Source organism: Hippocampus bargibanti, linkage group LG11, assembly GCF_051943395.1.
Source record: "Hippocampus bargibanti isolate YZ-2025 linkage group LG11, ASM5194339v1, whole genome shotgun sequence".
NCBI lineage: Eukaryota > Metazoa > Chordata > Actinopteri > Syngnathiformes > Syngnathidae > Hippocampus > Hippocampus bargibanti.
In genome coordinates, this window is record NC_142744.1 from 3,264,511 (window position 1) to 3,287,586 (window position 23,076).

General features: G+C 39.5%; 1 protein-coding gene across 9 annotated transcripts in view; it reads left to right on the top strand.

Moving 5' to 3' along the window:
* The window catches only part of LOC148891161 (receptor-type tyrosine-protein phosphatase mu), a 188,281-nt gene that overhangs the window by 82,533 nt on the left and 82,672 nt on the right, over positions 1-23,076 (top strand). For all 9 annotated transcript variants that reach the window (XR_016116511.1, XM_089008956.1, XM_089008958.1 and 6 more), the window contains exons 8-10: positions 14,347-14,655; positions 15,969-16,078; positions 22,068-22,269. Coding sequence is in view for 8 of the 9 variants with exons in the window: in XM_089008956.1 (XP_088865082.1) it covers positions 14,347-14,655; positions 15,969-16,078; positions 22,068-22,269 (621 nt within the window). In the remaining variant the exon portion in view is untranslated. The remainder of the gene's footprint in view (positions 1-14,346; positions 14,656-15,968; positions 16,079-22,067; positions 22,270-23,076) is intronic.

The following is a 23,076-nucleotide window of genomic DNA, read 5'->3' on the forward strand; positions in this document are numbered from 1 at the left end:
AAGAGGAAAGCATAAATGTTTGCTATTGATTAAAGAAGTCCTTCTGTATCATTTTGAGCCGTCTGGACTCCAATGTAGCGTCCCAGAAAATGCACAGGATGGCACCCAAGCTCCGTTGGAAATGGGCTGATTTGTCTGCTGGGAATTTCTGTCAACTAGTATCAAATACAGTAAAGTCTCGTTATATCGATATCGGATATATCGATAGTCCCGGTTATATCGATACTATTTTTATGAACGCACGGAGAAAATTACATGCAAACAGGGTTGGATATATCGATAGTCCCGGTTATATCGATATTTTTTCGGACTCCCTTGAATATCGATATAACGAGACTTTACTGTAGTAGTACAATTCACCATCGCGTTATTTTTTTTCCTTCTAATTTCACCATCAACACGGTGTTTTCAGACCAAACAAAGTACCCAAAATGCATTATGTGTTACTTTCTCGGTCAGGGGCGTTCCTGACGTGACGTCACATCAGGCATCGTCACCAACTCGGAAACAAGACTTCCTGAATAGTCAGCACGAGTCTTAAAACGTAAAATATAGCTATATACGGTGGAATCTTTGTAAAATACACTCAATAGAAGTCATTTGAAGTGATTTTCCAAATTATGGACACAACTTGTCCGCAGGTGTCGGTTGTCCTTTAAGACAGGAGGATAACAAGAATAAAACGCTCATTGCAAACCCTTGAAAGGGAAGAAAAAGAGAGCGGATGACAACAGTGGTGACCCCCCCCCCCCACTCCCTCTTCCTCGCTTTAGAGGTGAAACCTCTCAAGGCCGCCCTGCTTAGTGAATGTTGGATGTCCTCGCCTCATTTTTTTTTTTGTCATGACAAACATTTCTCAGTTTGCAAAGCGACAGATGCGGCCCCGTAGATTTTCATCAGCGCGTCTGTCCCAGATGAGCGAGGAAGTGTCCTGTCTTTTTTTTTTGGGGGGGGGGGGGGCGTGATGTATCTCACCCCACCCTGCCAGTCCTAACTGCTCAATTAAGAAGGCCAGGCTAGCGCTCGGCCCTGTCAGGGGGAAAAAAAAAAAGCCGGACGAGATCAAGAGCCGTTCGCTCGGCAGCCGGCGTCATCCATCTTGCGCCATTTGGTTTCGGGTTGGGGTTGAATTCAACTTACGAACAAATTCAACTTACCAACAACTGAGTTTGACTCAATGATTGGTATGACTGTTGTGGCGTTGCATTTGATTGATCTCGATTGATCTTTCACCTTGAAATAAGCATACAGTGAGACCTCAACTTACAAACACCTTATCTTACAAACTTTTCGTTTTACAAACGTCAAATTTCTAAAAATTAAACCTTATAATAAGCACTATTTTCATAATACACACCACCACGGTTGGCGGAGTGATCTTCGGCGGACGCACACGACCGAACAGCACCAGAGGTTAAGTTACCAACAGTCCTTACGGAAGGTGACTCTCCTTCCATAAGCCATCAACGACCATCAGAAAGGTCAATAAAACTTTATTTTACAGCACAGTTTATTTCTTTAATTACAGTCGTCATGTAATGCGCCTCTCTTTCCAAACAGCAATTCCCTTTGACCTCCAACACCATTCCATCAAGCCATCAATGACCATCACAAATGTAAATAAAGTGACTTTATGATACAAGCACATTTATTATACATAGAATAAGGTATGTTGTGTGTAGTTTTAAGGCTTATTTAGTTGAAAAGTATATTTTATGGAAACCCGGGAACGGATTATACCCATTTTAATGGTTTCCTATGGGAATTTTTTTTTTGATGGGAGTTTTTTTTCACCTTACACACTCTGTCTGGGAACCAATTAAGTTCGTAAGTTGAGGTCTCACTGTACTTTGAAGCCACCGATCTGGTGACACATAAAAAAAAACCAAGACCTGAGGTCCATTTCAATGGCTTTAAAGACAGACAACCAACCATCCATTGCCACCTTCACTGCTTAGTGGTGGGTGGAATGAGAGGGACGGCTCATCAGACAGCTCAGGCCCCGGACCGGTCCGGCGTTCTCATTTTGTCCTTTCAATTCCATTGTTCCCCCCCCCCCCCCCCCCCCTGCGCTACCCCCCATCCTCCAAACACCTCCTCCAACCTCAGTCAGGTTGGCAGTGTCATTTATCAGCAGGCCTATAAAGAAGGACTTGATAGAGTGAGGAGTGGCTGGCACCATTCAATAAATCCTGGTCATTATCCCCGCCCCCAAGGTGTACCGCCCAGCCTGTATGTGTATATGAATATTGTATATAGGTGTGTGTGTGTCCCCGCCCTCACCCCGCCACCCTCCTCAAACTGCCAAGCATTTGTCTTTGACTTGGTAATGGATGTAGAGGCTGATGTCGAAGTGGCGCAGGAACACATGCGCCGCCTTCCTCAATGCCATCTGTTAGACGACATGCACGCCTGTCAGGCTGAATCAAGTCTTGCACTTGTTGGCGTTGATGCCAACGCAAACCTTGTCCTTGAATCCCAAAAACAAAACAAAAAAAATCATTTTTTACATATGAAAATATTTATGTAATAGCTCCAGGGAACCACTAGGGCGGCACTGAAGAGCTAACTGCGGATCTGGAGACGCCGGTTGCCGACCCTCGACATAATCATAATAATAAGATTAATAATAATAATAATAATAGTAATAATATAATATATAATATATAATAATAATTAAAAAATATAATAATTATACCAATAATAATAATAAGAAGAAGAAGAATAATTAAAAAATATAATAATTAAAATATAATAATAATAATAATAATAATATGAACTTTAAAAATCACAACCATAATTTAAATATATAAATTATAATAGTTTTGGAATATAATCATAATAAATCATACTTTTTCTTTTATAATTTTCTAATATAATACTAATAATAATGCAAATGCTAATAATAATAACACATTTAAAAAATATATAATAATAATAATAATAATAACACACATTTTCAAAAAAAAATAAAAATAATCATCATTTAATTTCTAAGCGCCTTTCAAAACTCTCCAGGTCACTTTACAGCACAGGTGTCAAAGTCAAGGCCCGTGGGCCAAATCCGGCCCGCCACATAATTTTTTTCGGCCCACGAAAGCAAATCAAACTTGTTAAATTCCATGATGATTGCTAAAATCTGAGCCAAAATTTCATATTTTTGGATGTCAACCACAATAAAAGTCATTATCCTTGACTTCAGATTTGAAAACGAGTTATTCATTAATTTGCTGTGTGCTCTATATGTAATATTTGAAGGGATTTAAACATTCTAATGGGTTCCCCAAATTCATAACGGCCCTCGAGAGGAAACCATAACTACAATGTGGCCCGCGGCAAAAAATGACTTTGACACCCCTGCTTTACAGTAACAGTATGAAGTTTTTCTGCGGCAGCCACATGCGCCAGCGTCCACGCAACGTGGAAGTCAATAGAGAGAAAGCTAGCTAGCCAGCTACTAGATAGCTAATAGATAGCCAACAACACGGAATAACTCCATTAGAGAGAAAAGCTAGCTAGCTAATAGCCAGTTGATAGCTAGATAGCTAGATAGATAGCAAGCCACCTAGATAGCTATATAGCTAATAGGTAGCTAATAGATAGCTAGATAGATAGTTAGCGAATACACCGAATGTCACTAATTAAATAAACTTAAGACATCCCATAATTTCCAGTTTTGGCTTCACTTTGAAAGGACATAGTTTGGCCATGCATTCACATATTGGCGGTAGTTTTGAAATGAAAAGACATGTTGAATATTTCTTATTCAATTTTTGAGGATTTTTTTAGGGTTTTTTTTAGGTTAATATTTTCAAATCCCTCACAAAAACACCGGCTCGTCTATGCTGACATCAAAACACACTGTTTAGTGTGAATATTTCTTGATTTATTTATCTATCTACCCTGCTATCTATCTAGCTAGCTATTTGCTATCTATTTGCTATCTAGCTCCCTGGCCGGCTATCTAGCTAGCTATCTATTAGCTATATTTGATAATAATAATAATAATAATACATTTCTCAGCGCCTTTCAACACTCTCAAGGTCACTTTACAGTCACAGGCTAAGTTTTTCTGTGGGTGAGAAGCGGCAGCCACATGCGCCAGCGTTCACTCAACCTGGAAGTAACTCAAATTGATAGAAAGACAGCTAGCTAACAGATCGCTAATAGATAGCCAGCTAGACAGTTACCTAACTAGCTAGATAGCCACATAGCTAATAAATAGCCATCTACATAGCTAGCTAGCAAGACAGATAGCTAATAGATAGCAAATAGTTAGCCAGCTATTGATATAACACGTAATTTTCCTCCACGTAAGCATTGGTGACATCCATTTAATCCCGCCCCCCTCGTACTCTGCCTGAGCCTCTTCTTTAGCACTCGAGGACAGGTATGGGTGCTCTGATTGTCGGTTATCGGCCGCTATCATCGTGTCTCGCTTCTGTGGGATATGAAAATGATTTTCTGAGTGTTCAAGATGTGTCATTACCTCAATAGCCATCGCCCCTACCGCCGTAGCGCAATAGAATCTTCAAAGCCTTCTTTTGGTGAGCTATTAGTTTTTTTTTTTTTAACGTTTATTCATATTCACCAAAGGAGATGGGGGGGGGGGGGAAGAAACCCTGACCGTGATTTAATGTTGTCCAATGACATGTTTTCTGCTACTGACAGAATGCAAAAGCCATCTAATTTCTCTTCTCCTTCCCCATAGCCAAAACCACACTTGTCTTCCTGTTCACATTTCGTATCGGTATTGATACACGCATTTCACATGTTGTTCATTTTTAGCAGGGTGTGGGACAAACTATTAGGTCATCATTAATTAGTAGCCGACAGTATGATCCTTGTATTGTAGTACAGTGATACCTTGGCTTACGAACTTAATTGGTTACCAGACAGAGTGTGTGAGGAGAAAAGTGTGTATCCCAAAAATTAATTTCACATAGGAAACCATTAAAATGAGCATAATCCATGCCCAGGTCCCCATAAAACATGATTTTCTACACTCTAATTTTCTAAGCCTACACAATATATACCATATTGTATGTACTATAAATGTGCTATGGTATTATAATTCAAGAAATGAACTGAAGACTGGGGGCGGGTAATAGAGGACCAAAACAAGCCGGCTGCCATTTTCTTTTAGGAGAACGGGCTTCTTCGCGAACGACACATGGTGTTGGTGGACCCCAAAAATGCAGGGAGGTGGGAGGAGCAGGGTGTATTTGACAAATTGTATCAAATAAAGTCGTCAGGAACAAAATCTCAAACAACAAAGTCATCAGAAGAGAAAGGTCCAAAGTAGCAAATAAAACCATGAGTAAAACATGACAAGACAAAACAAACCTGACAGGATAAAAACAAACAATGACGACACTGAATAGTCGTGCTGGGAGTCCTTTCAACTGCCACTGATTAAGACAACGTGTCATCAACGATACACGTGTCATATTATTTTTTAGTATTTTATTAAATTCTTTTTTAACTCATTCACTGCCAGACATTGTGTAAAAATGTGTCAAATTCCAGTTTTTGTCATTGTCATTTGAATCGCAGGACCCACAGAATATTGAGTTTTAGGTCTACATAAACATTCAATACAGTGTTAGAAACATTAGATTATCTTCTTTCATCAAAAAAAAGTTAATTCCTAAAATATATATGGATCTGGAGTTATCTGAGCTTTAAATGAGGGTGGCTGTCCAAAATACAATGCAATATATATACAGTAAAGTCTCGTTATATCGATATTCAAGGGAGTCCGAAAAAATATCGATATAACCGGGACTATCGATATATCCAACCCTGTTTACATGTAATTTTCTCCGTGCGTGCATAGAAATAGTATCGATATAACCGGGACTATCGATATATCCAATATCGATATAACGAGACTTTACTGTATATTGGTTTATGTAGTGCTTTAACAACAGCCGAAGCTGGAACAAAGCAGTAACATGGGAAAAAAGGGAAATGTTGCCGCCTTGCCAGAGGTCTGGCCAGCACTCTATCAGCACCCAAGCAATAAAAATCAAAACCTAAACTAATGGCGTTTTACGTCATATTTTCAATTCCCGAATAAATTTGTGAATGGCAGAGAATAAATGATGATATAGTGTCAAATATGTTTCTTTTTATGAGGGGGATGAACAAAATATTGATATTGTAATGTATCATTTTGTTGTCTAATGTAATGCAGTATCGAGAAAAGCACTAAATATCCATCAAGAAGGCACAGGCAGGCAGACGTATGGTTGGATGCACCGATAGATTTTCTGGCTTGATCGATAGCAATGAATCAAATGTCACAATCCAGTCACAATCGACACATGCAGAGTCATTTTCATTAGCGCTAGTACACACACCGAGGAAGACATTTCTGTTTTTATTCTGTTTTCCAACGTATATTCTGTCGTATTTCCAGATATGCGACAGCGCATCGTTACTCTAGCAACAAGATAGCGACTGCCTGGACTCCATCCACACTGTTTGGCTAATCACCGGCAAAGTGTTCTTGTCCTTGTTTGGGAGTCGACAGCGTCTCTGCGCTTAATCGATTCGGATCCGATAAAGACTCGGTGTGCTTGTGGCACCCGAGGATGATCTGATAAGCTAATTGTTCTTCCGTTCAAGAACCAGATGCTACGCAAACAGTGCTTTGAGTTCACTCGCGTCAAAGATCTGTGAAAGAAATGTGTAGCACGTTTTGTTTTACCATATCTGTGCGAGCGTGTGTACATACGCTCCCCAATTTACTAACGAGATACATTCCGAATGGTTGTTCGTAAGGTGAATTTGTTTGTAAGTTGATTCAGTGCTCTATTTAGCATGGAATGTATTTTTAAGGCTAATATAAGTATGTTTAAGGGTTATAGAAGTATGTTTGCACCTTATATGCAGGTGTGCCTTATATCCCAAAAAATAAGGTACAGACGCTCCCCAACTTACGAACGACATACGTTCCGAACGGTCGTTCGTAGGGTGAATTTGTTCGTAAGTTGCTTCAGTGCTATATTCAGTATGGAATGTGTTTTTAAGGCTTATATAAGTATGTTTAAGGTTTATATAAATATGTTTGCGCCTTATATGCAGGTGTGCATTATATACCAAAAAATAAGGTACAGACGCTCCCCAACAAGATACATTCCGAACGTTTGTTCGTAAAGTAAATTTGTTCGTAAGTTGCTTCAGTGCTATATTTAGTATGGAATGTATTTTTAAGGTTTATATGAGTATGTTTAAGGTTTATATAAGTATGTTTGTGCCTTATATGCAGGTGTGCCTTATATACCGAAAAATAAGGTACAGGGACTCCCCAACTTATGAACGAGGTACGTTCTGAGCGGTCGTTCGTAAGGTGAATTCGTTCATAAGTTGATTATGTGCTTTTATTTTGTATAGAATGTATTATTGGGCTTATTTAAGTATCCTTAAGGTTTATATAAGTATGTTTAAGGCTTGTATAAGTAACCTATATTGGGTTGTACTGAAAAATAAACATTTAATAAAACATAAAGATATGTACATGTACGACTGGAGAGAATACTACATATGTTACTACAAAAATGATCTTATGTACCGTTTGTTCATAACTCGAATGTTCGTAAGTCGGGGAGTGTCTGTATTATTATTTTTTTCTTAACGCAAAAAAAAAATAAACCTGTGTGATCACATTTAAAGCTTTGTGGTGCTCGAAACAGGTGCGCAAACTTGAGCGGTTGGGGAGTTGTTTGACAAGGGGCGCTAATGTGCCGCTAATTTGTGACAAGCGTGATTTAAATGTCACGTCGTAATGATGATGATGATGATGGTGATGAGGGAGAGGTGGGAGGGGATGGAAATGTCAACGGCGCAGCGGTGATATCATTCAAGCTCTTTTCTTAACTCTGAGATATTCTTGTCTGTATATTTGTCGTAAAAGATACGATTCGGGGAGGCCATCTTGGATTAGCATTGTCAGTACTTTTACTTTGGTGAAGTCGCCGGTGCTTGTATTTGCTGTGAAAGGAGATTCGCTTTTTGAACGTCTTTGTTGTCAACCAATTCGGTTTTCAACCAAAAAGTTTGTTCTTTTTATGTCTCGGTTTACAACCAAAAATGGGTTCTGGACCAAACTGAGGGCACCTGAATGCACCACTCGACTCCCCTCCGCTTCCTTATACATCACTTCCTTGTGTCACATCCCATTGTGACCGACGCATTAGTGTTGTTGAATCAAGTTTTTATAAACACATTCACTGGCAGACGATGTACAAAAATGTGTCCACTCTGGTGCCAGGGTTTTTGTCATTTTCACTCAAATTGCAGTACCAACAGAAAATGTTACTTCCTGGTTGAGTGAACGCTGGCGCGTGTGGCTGCCGCTGCTCACCCGCAGAAAAAAATATCCTGTGACTGTAAAGTGTCCTTGAGAGTTTTGAAAGCCGCATACAAATGTATTATTATTATTATTATTGAGTTTTAGGACTACATAAACATTCAATGCAATGTGAGAAACCTTAGACACTCTTCTTTCATCAGAAAAAAAGTTAATTCCTAAGTTATATGGGCCTGGAGTTATATGAGCTTGAAATGGGGGCAGCTGCACAAAATACAATGCAATACATACATATTGGGTTGGATGTACAGTGATACCTCGGTTTACGAACCGCTTGGCTTATTAACTTTTCGGTTTACAAATGTTAAATTTATGAAAATGTTACCTTGGCATACGAACTATGACCTGGGAACGGATTATTCTAATTTTAATGGTTTCCTATGGGAAATTAATTTTTGGGATACACACTTTTCGCCTTACACACTCTGTCTGGGACCCAATTAAGTTCGTAAGCCAAGGTATCGCTGTACCTTTATTTGTCTCGCAGTGGAGAAATTTACATTTCACAGCAGCAAAGTTATGAAAGGAAGAGGAAAGGAAAGAAAAAAGTAGAAAAACAAAATACAGGAGCTGCTGGAAAGGGAGCCACTCTCGCGGCGCCATCTTGAAGTAAAAAAAATAAATAAATCACAAATAATATGACAACGCAAAGACACAGAGAGCCATTATTACTGTCATCATTACTGTCTTCAGCACTTGCTGTACCCTCTTTGTGACATGAAGCACTTCTAGATGGAAGAGGAGAGATATTGGTTTATATAACGCTTTAACAACAGCTGAAGCTGGAACAAAGCGCTAACATTGAAAAAAGGGAAATGCTGCTTCCTTGTGGAAGGTAAAAACATTGCCAGAGGCCACGGCCAGCGCTTTATCGGCACCCAAGGATGAATTCGCCAATGGCGCTCCGCATCATGCTTTTCAAGTCCCGAATCAATTCAGGAATGGCAGTGAATGAGTGCAATAACTGTTCACGGCGGCGTTTCCGTGTTGCGCATCACGCCGCCCGAGCGCCGTCGCACAAGTTGTCGAGAACGCGGCTAATAGCTCTGTTGACAGCCAAAAGCAAACGTTGAGCTCTTGTGATATTTCCTCCAGTTTGTTGACAGCCATTTATCAGAGGCGTTCCACCACCAGATGCAAGTGTGACACCCTTGCACAAATCACATCGCCCGGGCGGGCTTGTCGGCTTGAGATTCACACGTTGCCGCTTTCTTCCTTTTATTTATTTATTCCACCCTCCCCCCATCTCTCCCTTTCCTCTCCTCTAAAGCGTTAATTTGATTTGTGTGGCCGGACGGCATGCAATTTTGCCGCTGTTAAAGCACGTCCCTTTTGGCCCGCCTGAGTGCAGCCTCCAGATAGTTCCGCAAATAAAGGGGCTTAAAAGTTGCATTTTCTGCTCGACTCGCCAACCCCTTTGGATCAAATGTGTGTGGATTTTAACCTTTTTCTTTGTGGCGTGTTACGCTTTGTTTTTTTTACTACACGCTTGAAAAGGTACTAGTTCTTAAAGTAGGCCAGCAAATATAATAATAATAATAATAATAACAATACAGTAAAGTCTCGTTATATCGATATCGGATATATCGATATTCCCGGTTATATCGATACTATTTCTATGCACGCACGGAGAACATTACATGCAAACAGGGTGGGATATATCGATAGTCCCGGTTATATCGATATTTTTTCGGACTCCCTTGAATATCGATATAACGAGACTTTACTGTAATAATAATAATAATAATAATAATAATAATAATACAGTAAAGTCTCGTTATATCGGTTATATCGATAGCACTGCTTATTACGATACTATTTTTATTTCCCGGCAAATTTCTAGTCTTTTATGATAGATCGGATATATCGATAGTCCGGTTATATCGATATTTTTTCCGCCTCCCGAGAATATCGATATAACGAGACTTTACTATGATAATAATAATCATAATAATAATAATAACAATACATGACATTTGAAGCGCCTTTCAAAGCTCTCAAGGACACTTTACAGTCACAGACAAGCATAGGTACTATAAATAAAATACAATCACAAATAGAATGCAATAAATAAAATACATTTATAAATAGAAACAAGAGAAAGAGGGACCAATCATAGCAGAGTCTGGCACCGCCACGTCTGGACAGCAGATATATATATATATACAGTAAAGTCTCGTTATATCGATATTCAAGGAAGTCCGAAAAAATATCGATATAACCGGGACTATCGATATATCCGATATCGATATAATGAGACTTTACTGTATATATATATATATATATATATATAGGGCCAAGATATATATATATAGGGCCGAAACTACCAGCAATGGACTTGCTGACGAAGCAACTTGAATAAGAAGCGAAACGTCCGACACCTTCAAAGAAGTACATATGACGGCTGAAGAAACCTTTTCATCGATGGACCACTCCTGTACGACTGAGAACTTACACAGATGTCAAATATTTAGCTACTTTAAAGCTACTGTTACTGTTTGCCGCCTCCCTTTTGTCTCAAACTATTTTTTAAGCTGATGTATGAAATCATTGCTTCAGACATCTCCCCCTCCCCCTTCCAGACAGATGTTTTCCACTTTGCAGACGGGTACGTTTGTAGCGCTCCAGCTCAACGTGAACCGCCGTCACCGTGCTGCCACGGCGCCCTCAGGGTGGTCGTTTGCAAAGCCGTTTCATCTTCTCTTTCGGGAGGGAAGGCATCCGCCGCTTCGCAGCTGTTGCGTCTGTCGCTCAGCCTTTTCTTCTAGCGTTAGCGCCTCCTGAGCTAACGTTATGACCTCGTTTCTCTAATATTACCCGTGTCGAGTAAATTTTCTTCCCAGATGTTCCTTCAGAAGAGAAAAGAAGTCAACACATATCAGGAGTGCACTCACAAACTGTGGTCTTTCAACAAATGTCAAAAGGAAAGAATAGAGAATGAAACCAAAAATTCTGAAGATACAAAAAGGAGAGGAGTAGCAGTACCTTACATTGCAGGAGTTTCTGAAAAACTACAGAGTCCTTTGGCAACACACAATTCCTACTTATTTCAAACCGGTAAACACGTTAAGGCAAAAATTAGTGCATCCAAAAGATAGGCTGCCAAATGAAAAACAAAGTAATGTAGTTTATTCAATACATTGTAAAAATGAAAATTGTAAAGAGCAATACATTGGGGAGACTAAACAAATTCTCAAAAAAAAAAAGACTATCAATATCGCAGGGATAATATTTGTGGGCCTCAATCAGCAGTACATATGCACCTATAAGCTCGCAACCACTCATTTGACGACAATGAGGTTAAACTCTTAGCGAAAGAAAATAGATGGTTTGAAAGGGGAGTAAAAGAAGCTATTTTCATAAAACAGCAAAATCCTTCACAAATCAGAATCAAAATCAGAATCATCTTTATTGCCAAGTATGTAGAACACACAAGGAATTTGTTCCTGGTTGAACACGCTGCACTAGTATCATCATCATAAAATTGCTAAATCGCCATGGTGGGGTGAGGTTCAATTTGGATCGTTCGTACAACAGACTTCTTAGGCAACATAGGCAAGGTGATACCAGAGCAAATGGGGCAATCAGGCCGGTCGTAGACCTCATACTCAGTCAGGAATATAGAAGTAATCAGTCAGGAAAATAGAAGTAATCAGTGGAGCCACAGGGAGTAGTCCTCTGCTCCCCCCCAACCTGAGAGCAGGGACCAATCATAGCAGAGTTCGGCACCGCCACATCTGGACAATAGGGATATATATAGGGCCGAAACTACCAGCAAAAGATTTTGTTCGCTGACGAAGCCTCCTGGATAAGAAGCGAAACATCCGACACCTTCAAAGAAGTACAGATGACGGCTGAAGAAACCTTTTCATCGATGGACCACTCCTGTACGACTGAGAGCTTACACCGACGTATTCCTTCAGAAGTGTTTTTCGGTGCGACAAGATTCCTCCACCCAATCAAGCACCCGGTTACACCCTATGAATGTTAAACGTGGCTGCCTAGCCCGATCCGCCGCCTGGGTTGCGCATCCCTAGGGGCAGATGGGAGCTGAAATGGAGCCCCTGTCTCCTTGGTAATAGCTGCTAAAGTGTTAAGTTCCAGAGAAAATGGGCTGCAAATTTGACCTGGAATGGAAATTGATCCCATTATCTCAAGGCCGAGAGCCTACACCGCCTTGTCGGAGAGGCGGGACGGCAGCAAAATAGGGATTAGGAATGGAGGCGAAAGCTAACGCTAAAAATGCTGCAAGGTGATGGGGAGGGGGGTAGGTGTCATGTGACACCCCGTGTCCCCCAACCCCTTATCAGCGAGAATTTATCGTAACAGGAAGGAAAGGCGATGTCCAACTGACTGTTACTATCCCGCAGGGTGAGACACCAAATATCAAGAGCGCTATCGGCACGGAATCAACCTCCCGGCATAAAATATTGACATGCAGACTTGTTGGTCACTCCGATTTATGTACATGTGAAGTAAGCTATTTCAAAATGGTGCTTACCGGTGCTACTTCATATCATCAGAACGGCCATTTTTAGAGACGTGTTACATACTCTGTTTGATGTCAACATCACATGACTTCTGTTTGAATTTGGATCACGCGCACAAATTTTTGCAGACGTGTTCAGAGTCCGGCCCGAGGGCCAAATGCGGCCCGTGGTCATTTTTTTCCGGCCCGCAGCCTAAGTCATTAAATTAATAACGTGTCAGAGATGTCAAGTCAAAGTCAAAGTCAGCTTTATTGTCAAATATGCTAATATGCATGACATACAGCACAGATGAAATTACTGTCCACTCGGACCCAGCATGCAAGGCACTTATAATGACTTAAGAAACATAATAAACATGAAAACGCCAATTTGCCGGACATGTTTGATCGGACACTGTGGACAAAGACTCGAACCCAGAAAGATTTTCTTTACTGCCGGCAGGAGACACAGCCATTCATCACATACGTTTGAATTCTGCAGTCCTCTGACAAGCTATTTATTGAGAGTATATGCAAATTATAGTAATACATTAGTAAAATATAGTTTTCTTGATTAGAATACCACACCTCTTGAGACTAAGCACGAACAGCTGTAAGCAATAAAACATTGTCTTTTCCATGAACTGATACATTTGTAACCTGGCTAATGAGCTCTTCCTATGAAGGAGTTTCAAGTCGTAAATTACTCCGGTGATAAAGGAATTTCCCAAGTCCTAAATTCTGTCCAAGGCCAGATCTCCTAGATAAAGATAACAGTTTAACAAGCTGTGTCTGTTGACCTCAGATTGACCCCAGGTTGTCTGTGCTACAATTGTGTATTCGAGTCACACATGTTGACTAAGCATATAACAGCGTAAAACTTTTAAATGTGATAACTTCTTATTCCCCATCATAACGTCTATAGAAGTTATTGTGTGTGCTAACCGCTGCCATCTAAAGGCTCAATTAGGAACAGCGAATTTAGCTAGCTAGCTAGCTTGCTAGATAGATAGATAGATAGATAGATAGATAGATAGATAGATAGATAGATAATGTACCTCCAGTCCGAGTGTGACCTAATCCATTTCTCCATGCTGCCATACCGAGCCGCCATTTGAAAAGATGGTGTTCTCTGAAGGCATGATGTGACCCCCCCCCCCACACACACACACACACACACACACCGCACCCCCCCCCGCAGGGGCCTCGCACCGTAGCTACCGGTGCGTCGGCATGCATGCGTCGCTGCATGCTCTTAGCTCCCCCATCGCGCTGCGCCTTTGAAACAGGAAAGGCGTCGACTTCAAACGGATGAAATTCAACCAGGTGTCAAACGTTGCCAAAAGAAAAAAGAACAGCGGAGGTTGTGCCGCCGCATACATTGCGTCCATTTCTCCAATTTTCCCCGAAACGAATGCGCACCACCTGGCGTTTCATGAAACGTAATTGATTGTCTGCATGTGGCCTCACACTCTCCCCTCCTCCCTCTATGTCCCCGTAGAGCCTATGCACGGGCCTCGCCGTCTGGAGGTTCTGGACGTCCAATCCAGGCAAGTGACGGTGCGCTGGGAGCCGCTAGGCTACAACGTGACGCGCTGCCACAGCTACAACCTGACGGCGCAGTACCGCTCGCGGGTGGGCGGCAAAGAGCAGACCCGCGAGGAGGTGTGCTACCAGACGCAGGGTCGCGACCCGCAGCATACCATCCACAATTTGATGCCCTACACTAACCTCAGCGTCAAGCTGGTGCTGCGCAACCCGGAGGGCGTCAAGGAGAGCGCCGAGCTGGAGGTGCAGACGGATGAAGACGGTGAGCTTCCGGAAACCCGTTCAGAGTGGCGGCAAAGTTATTGTTTTCATTTTTGATTAACTTTTGAAGCACAGGTGTCAAAGATGAAGCCCGGGGGGCCAAATCTGGCCTGTCAAATCATTTTATTCGGCCCGCAAAAGCAAATCCAACTTGTAAAATTCCAAAATTGCTATACAGCTATCTAGGTGTCACGCTATCTAGCTAGATATCTAGCTAGCTATCTATTAACTGACTATTAGCTAGCTAGCTAGCTTTTCTCTCTATTTGATTTATTCCGGGTTGTTGGCTATATATTAGCTATCTACTAGTTAGCTAGCTTTATGTCTATTGACTTCCGGGTTGAGTAAACACTGGCGCGTGTGGCTTCCCCTGCGACTGTAAAGTGACCGTGAGAGTTTTGAAAGGCGCTTTGATACGAAACGTATTATTATTATTATTATTATTATTATTATTATTACAGTAAAGTCTCGTTATATCGATATTCAAGGGAGTCCGAAAAAATATCGATATAACCGGGACTATCGATATATCCGACCCTGTTTGCATGTAATTTTCTCCGTGCGTGCATAGAAATAGTATCGATATAACCGGGACTATCGATATATCCTATATCGATATAACGAGACTTTACTGTATTATTATTATTATTATTATTATTACCTATCTAGCTGGCTAGCTAGTTATCTATTAGCTATATAGCTATCTAACTAGCTAGCTATCAAGGTAGCTATCTAATTCGAAATCCATTCAAAATGACTCGCAAACTCCCCCTCTTAAAATGTTAAAAATAGGGTTTGGAGGTCGTGGTTGTAAGTATGGGTGGTCGTAAATTGAGCCGGTCGTAAGTCGGATGTTACATGTACAGATACATTTTTAACAGCTGTGATTTGGAAAGTCAAAAACAAACTTTTTAGCCGCTGCCACCCTTCAAGCAATCCCATCGAAGCAGCCCATTGATAAACGTATTAGATGAAAATTTATGGCTAGCGAACAACAATGTCACGAGCCTGCGTCAACATCCAGTCAAAGATGGCGCTCGACCTCCTTTTATTTATGTGCGCCCGCACGCCACTCATCTCCGCCATACGACATGCGCGGCGTGCGTATCGTTATTGTCAACGACTTGAAATATTCCCATTAAAATATCTTTGACTTTGGCCGTCGGCCATTTGTGTAATGGATGTCCTTGAAAAGCTCTTTGGATGATTGTCAACCGGGCGGGATAAATCACAGTGAAGGCAACGGGCGCCACTTTTATTCATCGCTGTCACTAATCTGTACCGCCGTGTGGGTGCCCCCCCGCCGCCCTGCAGTGCCCGGTGTCATCCCGCTGGAGTCCGTCCAGGGCAGCGCCTACGAGGAGAAGATTGTGCTCACGTGGCGAGAGCCGGCGCAGACGTATGGCGTCATCACGCAGTATGAGGTACGCGCATATACCCAAAAATTCACCTCGGTTCATTTTGGGTGAAATGAGCATCCATCACATGTATTATTATTATTATTATTATTATTATTATTATTATTATTATTAGCAGTAGTAGTAGTAGTAGTAGTATTACTATTATGATGATTAAATTATTATTATTAGATATCTAGCTGGCTAGCTAATTATCTCGGTAGCTATCTAACTTATCCTGTGACTGTAAAGTGGCCTTGAGAGTTTTGAAAATATCTATTAAAATATAATCTATTATTATTATTATTATAGTTATTGTTATTATTGTTATTATTGTTATTGTTATTGTTATTGTTATTATTGTTATTAGCTATCTATTAGCTATATAGCTATCTAACTAGCTAGCTATCTAGGTAGCTATCTAACTTGTCCTATGACTAAAGTGTTCGTGAGAGTTTTGAAAGGCGCTTATAAATGAAATGTATTATTATTATTATTGTTATTATTATTAGATATCTAGCTGGCTAGCTAATTATCTCGGTAGCTATCTAACTTATCCTGTGACTGTAAAGTGGCCTTGAGAGTTTTGAAAATATAATCTATTAAAATATAATATATTATTATTATTATTATTATTATTATTATTATTATTGTTATTGTTATTATTGTTATTAGCTATCTATTAGCTATATAGCTATCTAACTAGCTAGCTATCTAGATAGCTATCTAACTTATCCTATGACTAAAGTGTCCGTGAGAGTTTTGAAAGGCGCTTATAAATGAAATGTATTACAGTAAAGTCTCGTTATATCGCTATTCAAGGGAGTCCGAAAAAATATCGATATAACCGGGACTATCGATATATCCGACCCTGTTTGCATGTAATTTTCTCCGTGCGTGCATAGAAATAGTATCGATATAACCGGGACTATCGATATATCCGATATCGATATAACGAGACTTTACTGTATTATTATTATTATTATTATTATTAGATATCTAGCTGGCTAGCTAATTATCTCGGTAGCTATCTAACTTATCCTGTGACTGTAAAGTGGCCTTGAGAGTTTTGAAAATATAATCTATTAAAATATAATCTATTATTATTATTATTATTATTGTTATTGTTATTATTGTTATTAGCTATCTATTAGCTATATAGCTATCTAACTAGCTAGCTATCTAAGTAGCTATCTAACTTATCCTATGACTAAAGTGTTCGTGAGAGTTTTGAAAGGCGCTTATTAATGAAATGTATTATTATTACTATTATTAGCTATCTAGCTGGCTAGCTAGCTGTCTATTAGCTATATAGCTATCTTGCTAGCTAGCTGTCTATTAGCTATATATCTATCTAGCTAGCTATCTACGTAGCTATCAAACTTATTCTGTGGCTGTAAAGTGTCCTTGAGAGTCTTTTATTATTATTATTATTATTATTATTATTATTATTATTATTATTATTATTATTATATTAATATAAGCTCACCACTTTCATTCCCAACCTGTGAAATGACGACACATGTACAAATGTCAGTTTAAAAAAACAAAACAAAACAAAAAGTGACAGTCAAAAACTGTGTACCAAGTCGTATTTCGCTCTTCGAACGATATAGAAAGCGCAATCTCTCTCGCCGAGTTTGCGCCTGCGAGTCAATGTTGACTCATGACCGCTTGCCACCCTTGTGCACGCCTCCACAAGACAAATACACACACACACACACACACACACACACACACACACACACACACACACACACACACACACACACACACACACACACACACATTGATCTTAAACAAGTCTTCGGTTTGGGAAGTAATCCCGCCACCTTTCCCACAGATTGATTCCCTCTCCGCTCGCTGTTTGCTCACCGCGCTACGTTATTTTGACTGGGTTAGCGGGGGTCTCCTCTCATTGGACTAGAGTGGGGATTGAGTGGTGGCGGCGGGGGTCTTTGTTTAGTCAAGCAGATGCAAAAACAAAGTCCATAAAAAATATTTATATAAATAAAAGGAGAGAGCGAGAAGATAGACAAAAAATCTACCCTCCACAGAAGGTTAGCTTAATGGCTTAAAGAGCGACACTTCTCGGCTGTTTATCTTCTTTAAAATTTCATACGACACGTAAATGGGAAGTGTGTGTCCGTGTTTGTGTGTTTGAGATCCACTTTATGGAACACGACTGCCTGCCGGCTCTCACCGCCCATCATTTACGGCTACAAGCCGTAAACAACGGCCATTTTTTTCTGTTGATTTGTTCACTCTCCTTGAAAACCACCCGTAAAATTCAGTTTTTCATTCAATATACAAATTTCGTGTGCCTTTTTGTCACCTTGATATCCGAATAACATCCTATTTTATTTGCATATTACAGTATAGTGATACATCGGTTTACGAACCCCTTCGCTCATGAACTTTTTGGTTTACGAACGTAAAATGTATGAACATTTTACCTTGGCATACAAACTTTACCTTGGCATACGAACTTTACCTTGGCAGACGAACTTTTTTCGTACACGGAGCTGCCTCAATGAAAATGGCAGCTGACTGTTTATGTCCTCTATTCCCCGCCCCCAGTCTTCGGTTAAAGCCACGTGATTGGTCAAGAACGCAGCAGTGAGGGGAGGTGGTTTAAACATTAAAGACACAGGCAGACGACAGTGAGAGAGTTTCAACTTTGACAGTTCAAAGGCAGCGTATATGATGCAAAAAGCTATCAACCCAGCTGAACAGAACACAATTGATGAGGAACAAGGTAAAATTATCGCATAGAAAGCACCTACAAGGGATCATTCCTCAAGATGGTGAAAGAAGGAGGTTACGTTCCTCATCAAGTGTTTAATGCTGATGAAACTGGCCACTAATTAATTATAATTACACTTTAATTATAATATCAGAGCACATTTATTATACATAAAATAAGGTATATTTTGTGTAGTTTTACAGCTTAGAAAATTAGAAAGTAGAAAATTATGTTTCATGTGGACCTGGGAACGGATTATTCTCATTTTAATGGTTTCCTATGGGAAATTATTTTTTGGGATACACACTTTTCAATTTACACACTCCGTCTGGGAACCAATTAAGTTCGTAAGCCAAGGTATCACTGTACATGTACAAAATATAGCACTGAAGCAAATTACGAACAAATTCACCTTATGAACCTTATGCTCGGAACGTATCTCGTTCGTAAAATGGTGGACCGTCTGTACCTTATTTTTCGGTATACAGTAAAGTCTCGTTATATCGATATCGGATATATCGATGGTCCCGGTTATAGCGATACTATTTCTATGCACGCACGGAGAAAATTACATGCAAACAGGGTCGGATATATCGATAGTCCCGGTTATATCGATATTTTTTCGGACTCCCTTGAATATCGATATAACGAGACTTTACTGTATAAGGCACACCTCCATATAAGGCGCAAACATACTTATGTAAACCTTAAACTTACTTATATTAGGCTTAAAATCACATTCCATACAAAATAGAGCACTGAAACCTTAAACATACTTATATAACCCTTAAAAATACATTCCATGCTAAATATAGCACTGAAGCAACATAAGAACAAATTCACCTTACGACCCACCGTTCGGAACGTATCTCGTTTGTAAGTTGGGTAGCATCTGTACATTATTTGACTGTATATAAGGCACACCTCCATATAAGGTGCAAACATACTTATATAAACCTCATTAAACATACTAATATTAGCCTTAAAAAATACATTCCATACAAAATAGAGCACTGAATCAACTTACGAACAAATTCACCTTACAAACAACTGTTCGGAACGTATCTCGTTTGTAAGCTGTGTAGCGCCTTTACCTTATTTTTCGGTATACAAGGCACACCTGCATATAAGGCGCAAACATACTGTATTCGTGCATCCTGGACTTCCACGCAGCCGTAATGTCAGAAGCTTTTGTTTCCCCACCGTCCTCGAAATGAGGCCAGTTATGGCGGCGACGGCGCCGTGATTGTCAGCTACGAATTTGGCCGTCCTGCAAGTGGCAAGTGACTTTCTTTGTGTGGGTTCAGCGGGGAGGCATTAAGGCAAGTGCTTTCGCTAATATCCATTCAGAAGAACTCAAGTCCCCCACTTCAAGAAAACACCACTAGCGCCGCCGCTCATAAAAAAAGGAAGAAAAAAAAAAATCTCCATTATCATTCCAATTAAGGCACACAAAAGGGAGTTGGAAGCGCCTCATAATTTGTGTCCATCAAGTTTGGAAATGCTCGGAAAGCTTTCTCTCATTTGAGTCCTTTTGTCAGCGCCACCCGAGCGCATATCGCCATGTTTCACTTTGAAATTACCCGTCGCCGCCTCTCCCGACGTCCTTAATGAATGTGACGGAGGAAATAATGGAAAACATGTCGGCAAATCTCATTCCGTGTCATTTTTTTTCTCTCCACGTTAGGTTTTGGAATTTCTGAAGCGTTTCAAATGCATGAAAAAAAATAAAAATAATAATACATTTAATTTATAAGCGCCAGGTTAAGTTTTTTTTCTGTGGGTGAGCAGCGGCAGCCACACGCACCAGCCTTCACTCAACCCGGTAGTAACTCAAATAGAGCTAGAGAGTTTTTAAAGGCGCATAGAAATCAAATGGATTATTAGTATTATTATTATGATTATGATTATTATGATTATTATGATCATTATTATTATTATTATTATTATTATTATTATTATTATTATTATTATTATTATTAATAATAATAATAATAATAATAATAATAATAACATAAATGAACCTAAAATGGCCGCCTGATGACCAAAGTATCGTTTCAGGCGTGATTTTTTTCAAGACATTTTGTAATTATTATTATTATTATTATTATTATTATTATTATTATAATAAAATGGCCTAAAATGGCCGCCTGATGACCAAAGTATCGTTTCAGGCGTGATTTTTTTCAAGACATTTTGTAATTATTATTATTATTATTATTATTATTATTATTATTATAATAATTATAATAATTACAAAATGTCTTGAAAAAAATCACGCCTGAAACGATACTTTGGTCATCAGGCGGCCATTTTAGGTTCATTTATGTTATTATTATTATTATTATTGTTAATAATAATAATGATCATAATAATCATAATAATCATAATCATAATAATAATACTAATAATCCATTTGATTTCTATGCGCCTTTCAAAACTCTCAAGGTCACTTTTACAGGCACAGGATCATTTTTTTCTGTGGGTGAGTAGCAGTAACCACACGCGCCAGCGTTCACGCAACACACAAGTAACTCAAATAGATGGAAAGCTAGCTAGCTAGCCAATAGATAGCTAATACATAGCCAGCTATCTATCCAGCCAGCCAGCTAAATAGCTGAATAGCCAGTCAGCTAAATAGCCAGCCAGCCAGCCAGCTAGATAGCAAATAGCTAGCGAGCTAATAGATGGTTAATAGATAGCCAGCTATCTTCTTCTTCTTCTTCTTCTTTTAAAGAACTACAGATGACGGCTGAAGAAACCTTTTCATCGATATTGTTATTGTTATTATATATATATAGCTAATAGCTAACTAATGTAATAATATATAATAATATTAATATATTGGCTAGCTATTAGCTATATATATATAATATATAATAAAAAAATTTAAAAAAGCTAATAGCTAGCTAATAGCTAGGAAATAGATAGCTATTAGCTAGCGAATAGATAGCTATTAGCTAGTGAATAGATAGCTATTTTTGAAAGGTGCTTGAAAATGAAATGTATTATTATTATTATTATTATTATTATTATTATTATTGTGTTCTTATGTAGCAAAAAAAAATAAATCAACTGACAGTATAGTTGCTATATATAAACAGTTGAAAATGAAAAGCAATGGAGCAGCTTTGTTTTATTTATTTTTTTTATTATTTTGAAATCCGACCGTATTCTCACCAGAACGGGCTAAATGTTTGGAGATGTTTTCAATAGCAGACCCTGGAGCAGCAGCAGCAACACACCACTAAATATTCATCTCCTTTATAGATCTCCTACAAGGCGGTGAGCTCCTTCGACCCCGAGCTGGACCTCTCCAACCAAAGCGGCAAAGTGGCCAAGACGGGCAACGAGACCGCCCACGTCTTTGAGGGCCTTCACCCGGGCTCCACGTATTCCTTCACACTGCGCGCCAGCACGGCCAAAGGCTACGGCCCCGCCGTGGCGACCCAGTTCACCACCAAGATATCAGGTCGGTGTCTGCGGATCTGTTATCATAATAATAATAATAATAATAATAATAATAAAGTAAGACCTCGGTTTTACGAATCCCTTGGCTTACGAACTTTTCGGTTTACGAACGTTAAATGTATGAAAATGTTATCTTGGTATCCACACTTTTTTTCCGGATAAACACGGAGCTGCCTCAATGAGTGATGTGTCATTCGCGAACGAGCCCGTTCTTCTAACAAGAAAATGGCAGCTATGTCCTCTATTCCCCGCCCCCAGTCTTGGGTTAAAGCCACGTGATTGGTCAAGAACGCAGCAGTGAGAGGGTGGAGTTTCAACATTAAAAAGCGTCAGACGATAGTGAGAGAGTTTCAACTTTGATAATTCAAAGGCAGAGTGTAGACTGCATGGCAGTGTGGAGAAATTTACATTTCACAGCAGCAAAGTTATGAAAGGAAGATGAAAGGAATGAAAGAAGTAGAAAAACAAAATACTGGACATGATTGATGACAATAATAATAATAATAATAATAATAATAATAATACAGTAAAGTCTCGTTATATCGATATTCAAGGGAGTCCGAAAAAATATCGATATAACCGGGACTATCGATATATCCGACCCTGTTTGCATGTAATTTTCTCCGTGTGTGCATAGAAATAGTATCGATATAACCGGGACTATCGATATATCCGATATCGATATAACGAGACTTTACTGTAATAATAATAATAATAATAATAATAATAATAATAATACATTACATTTTAAGCACCTTTCAAAGCTCTCAAGGACACTTTACTGTCACGGACAAGCATAGGTACTAAA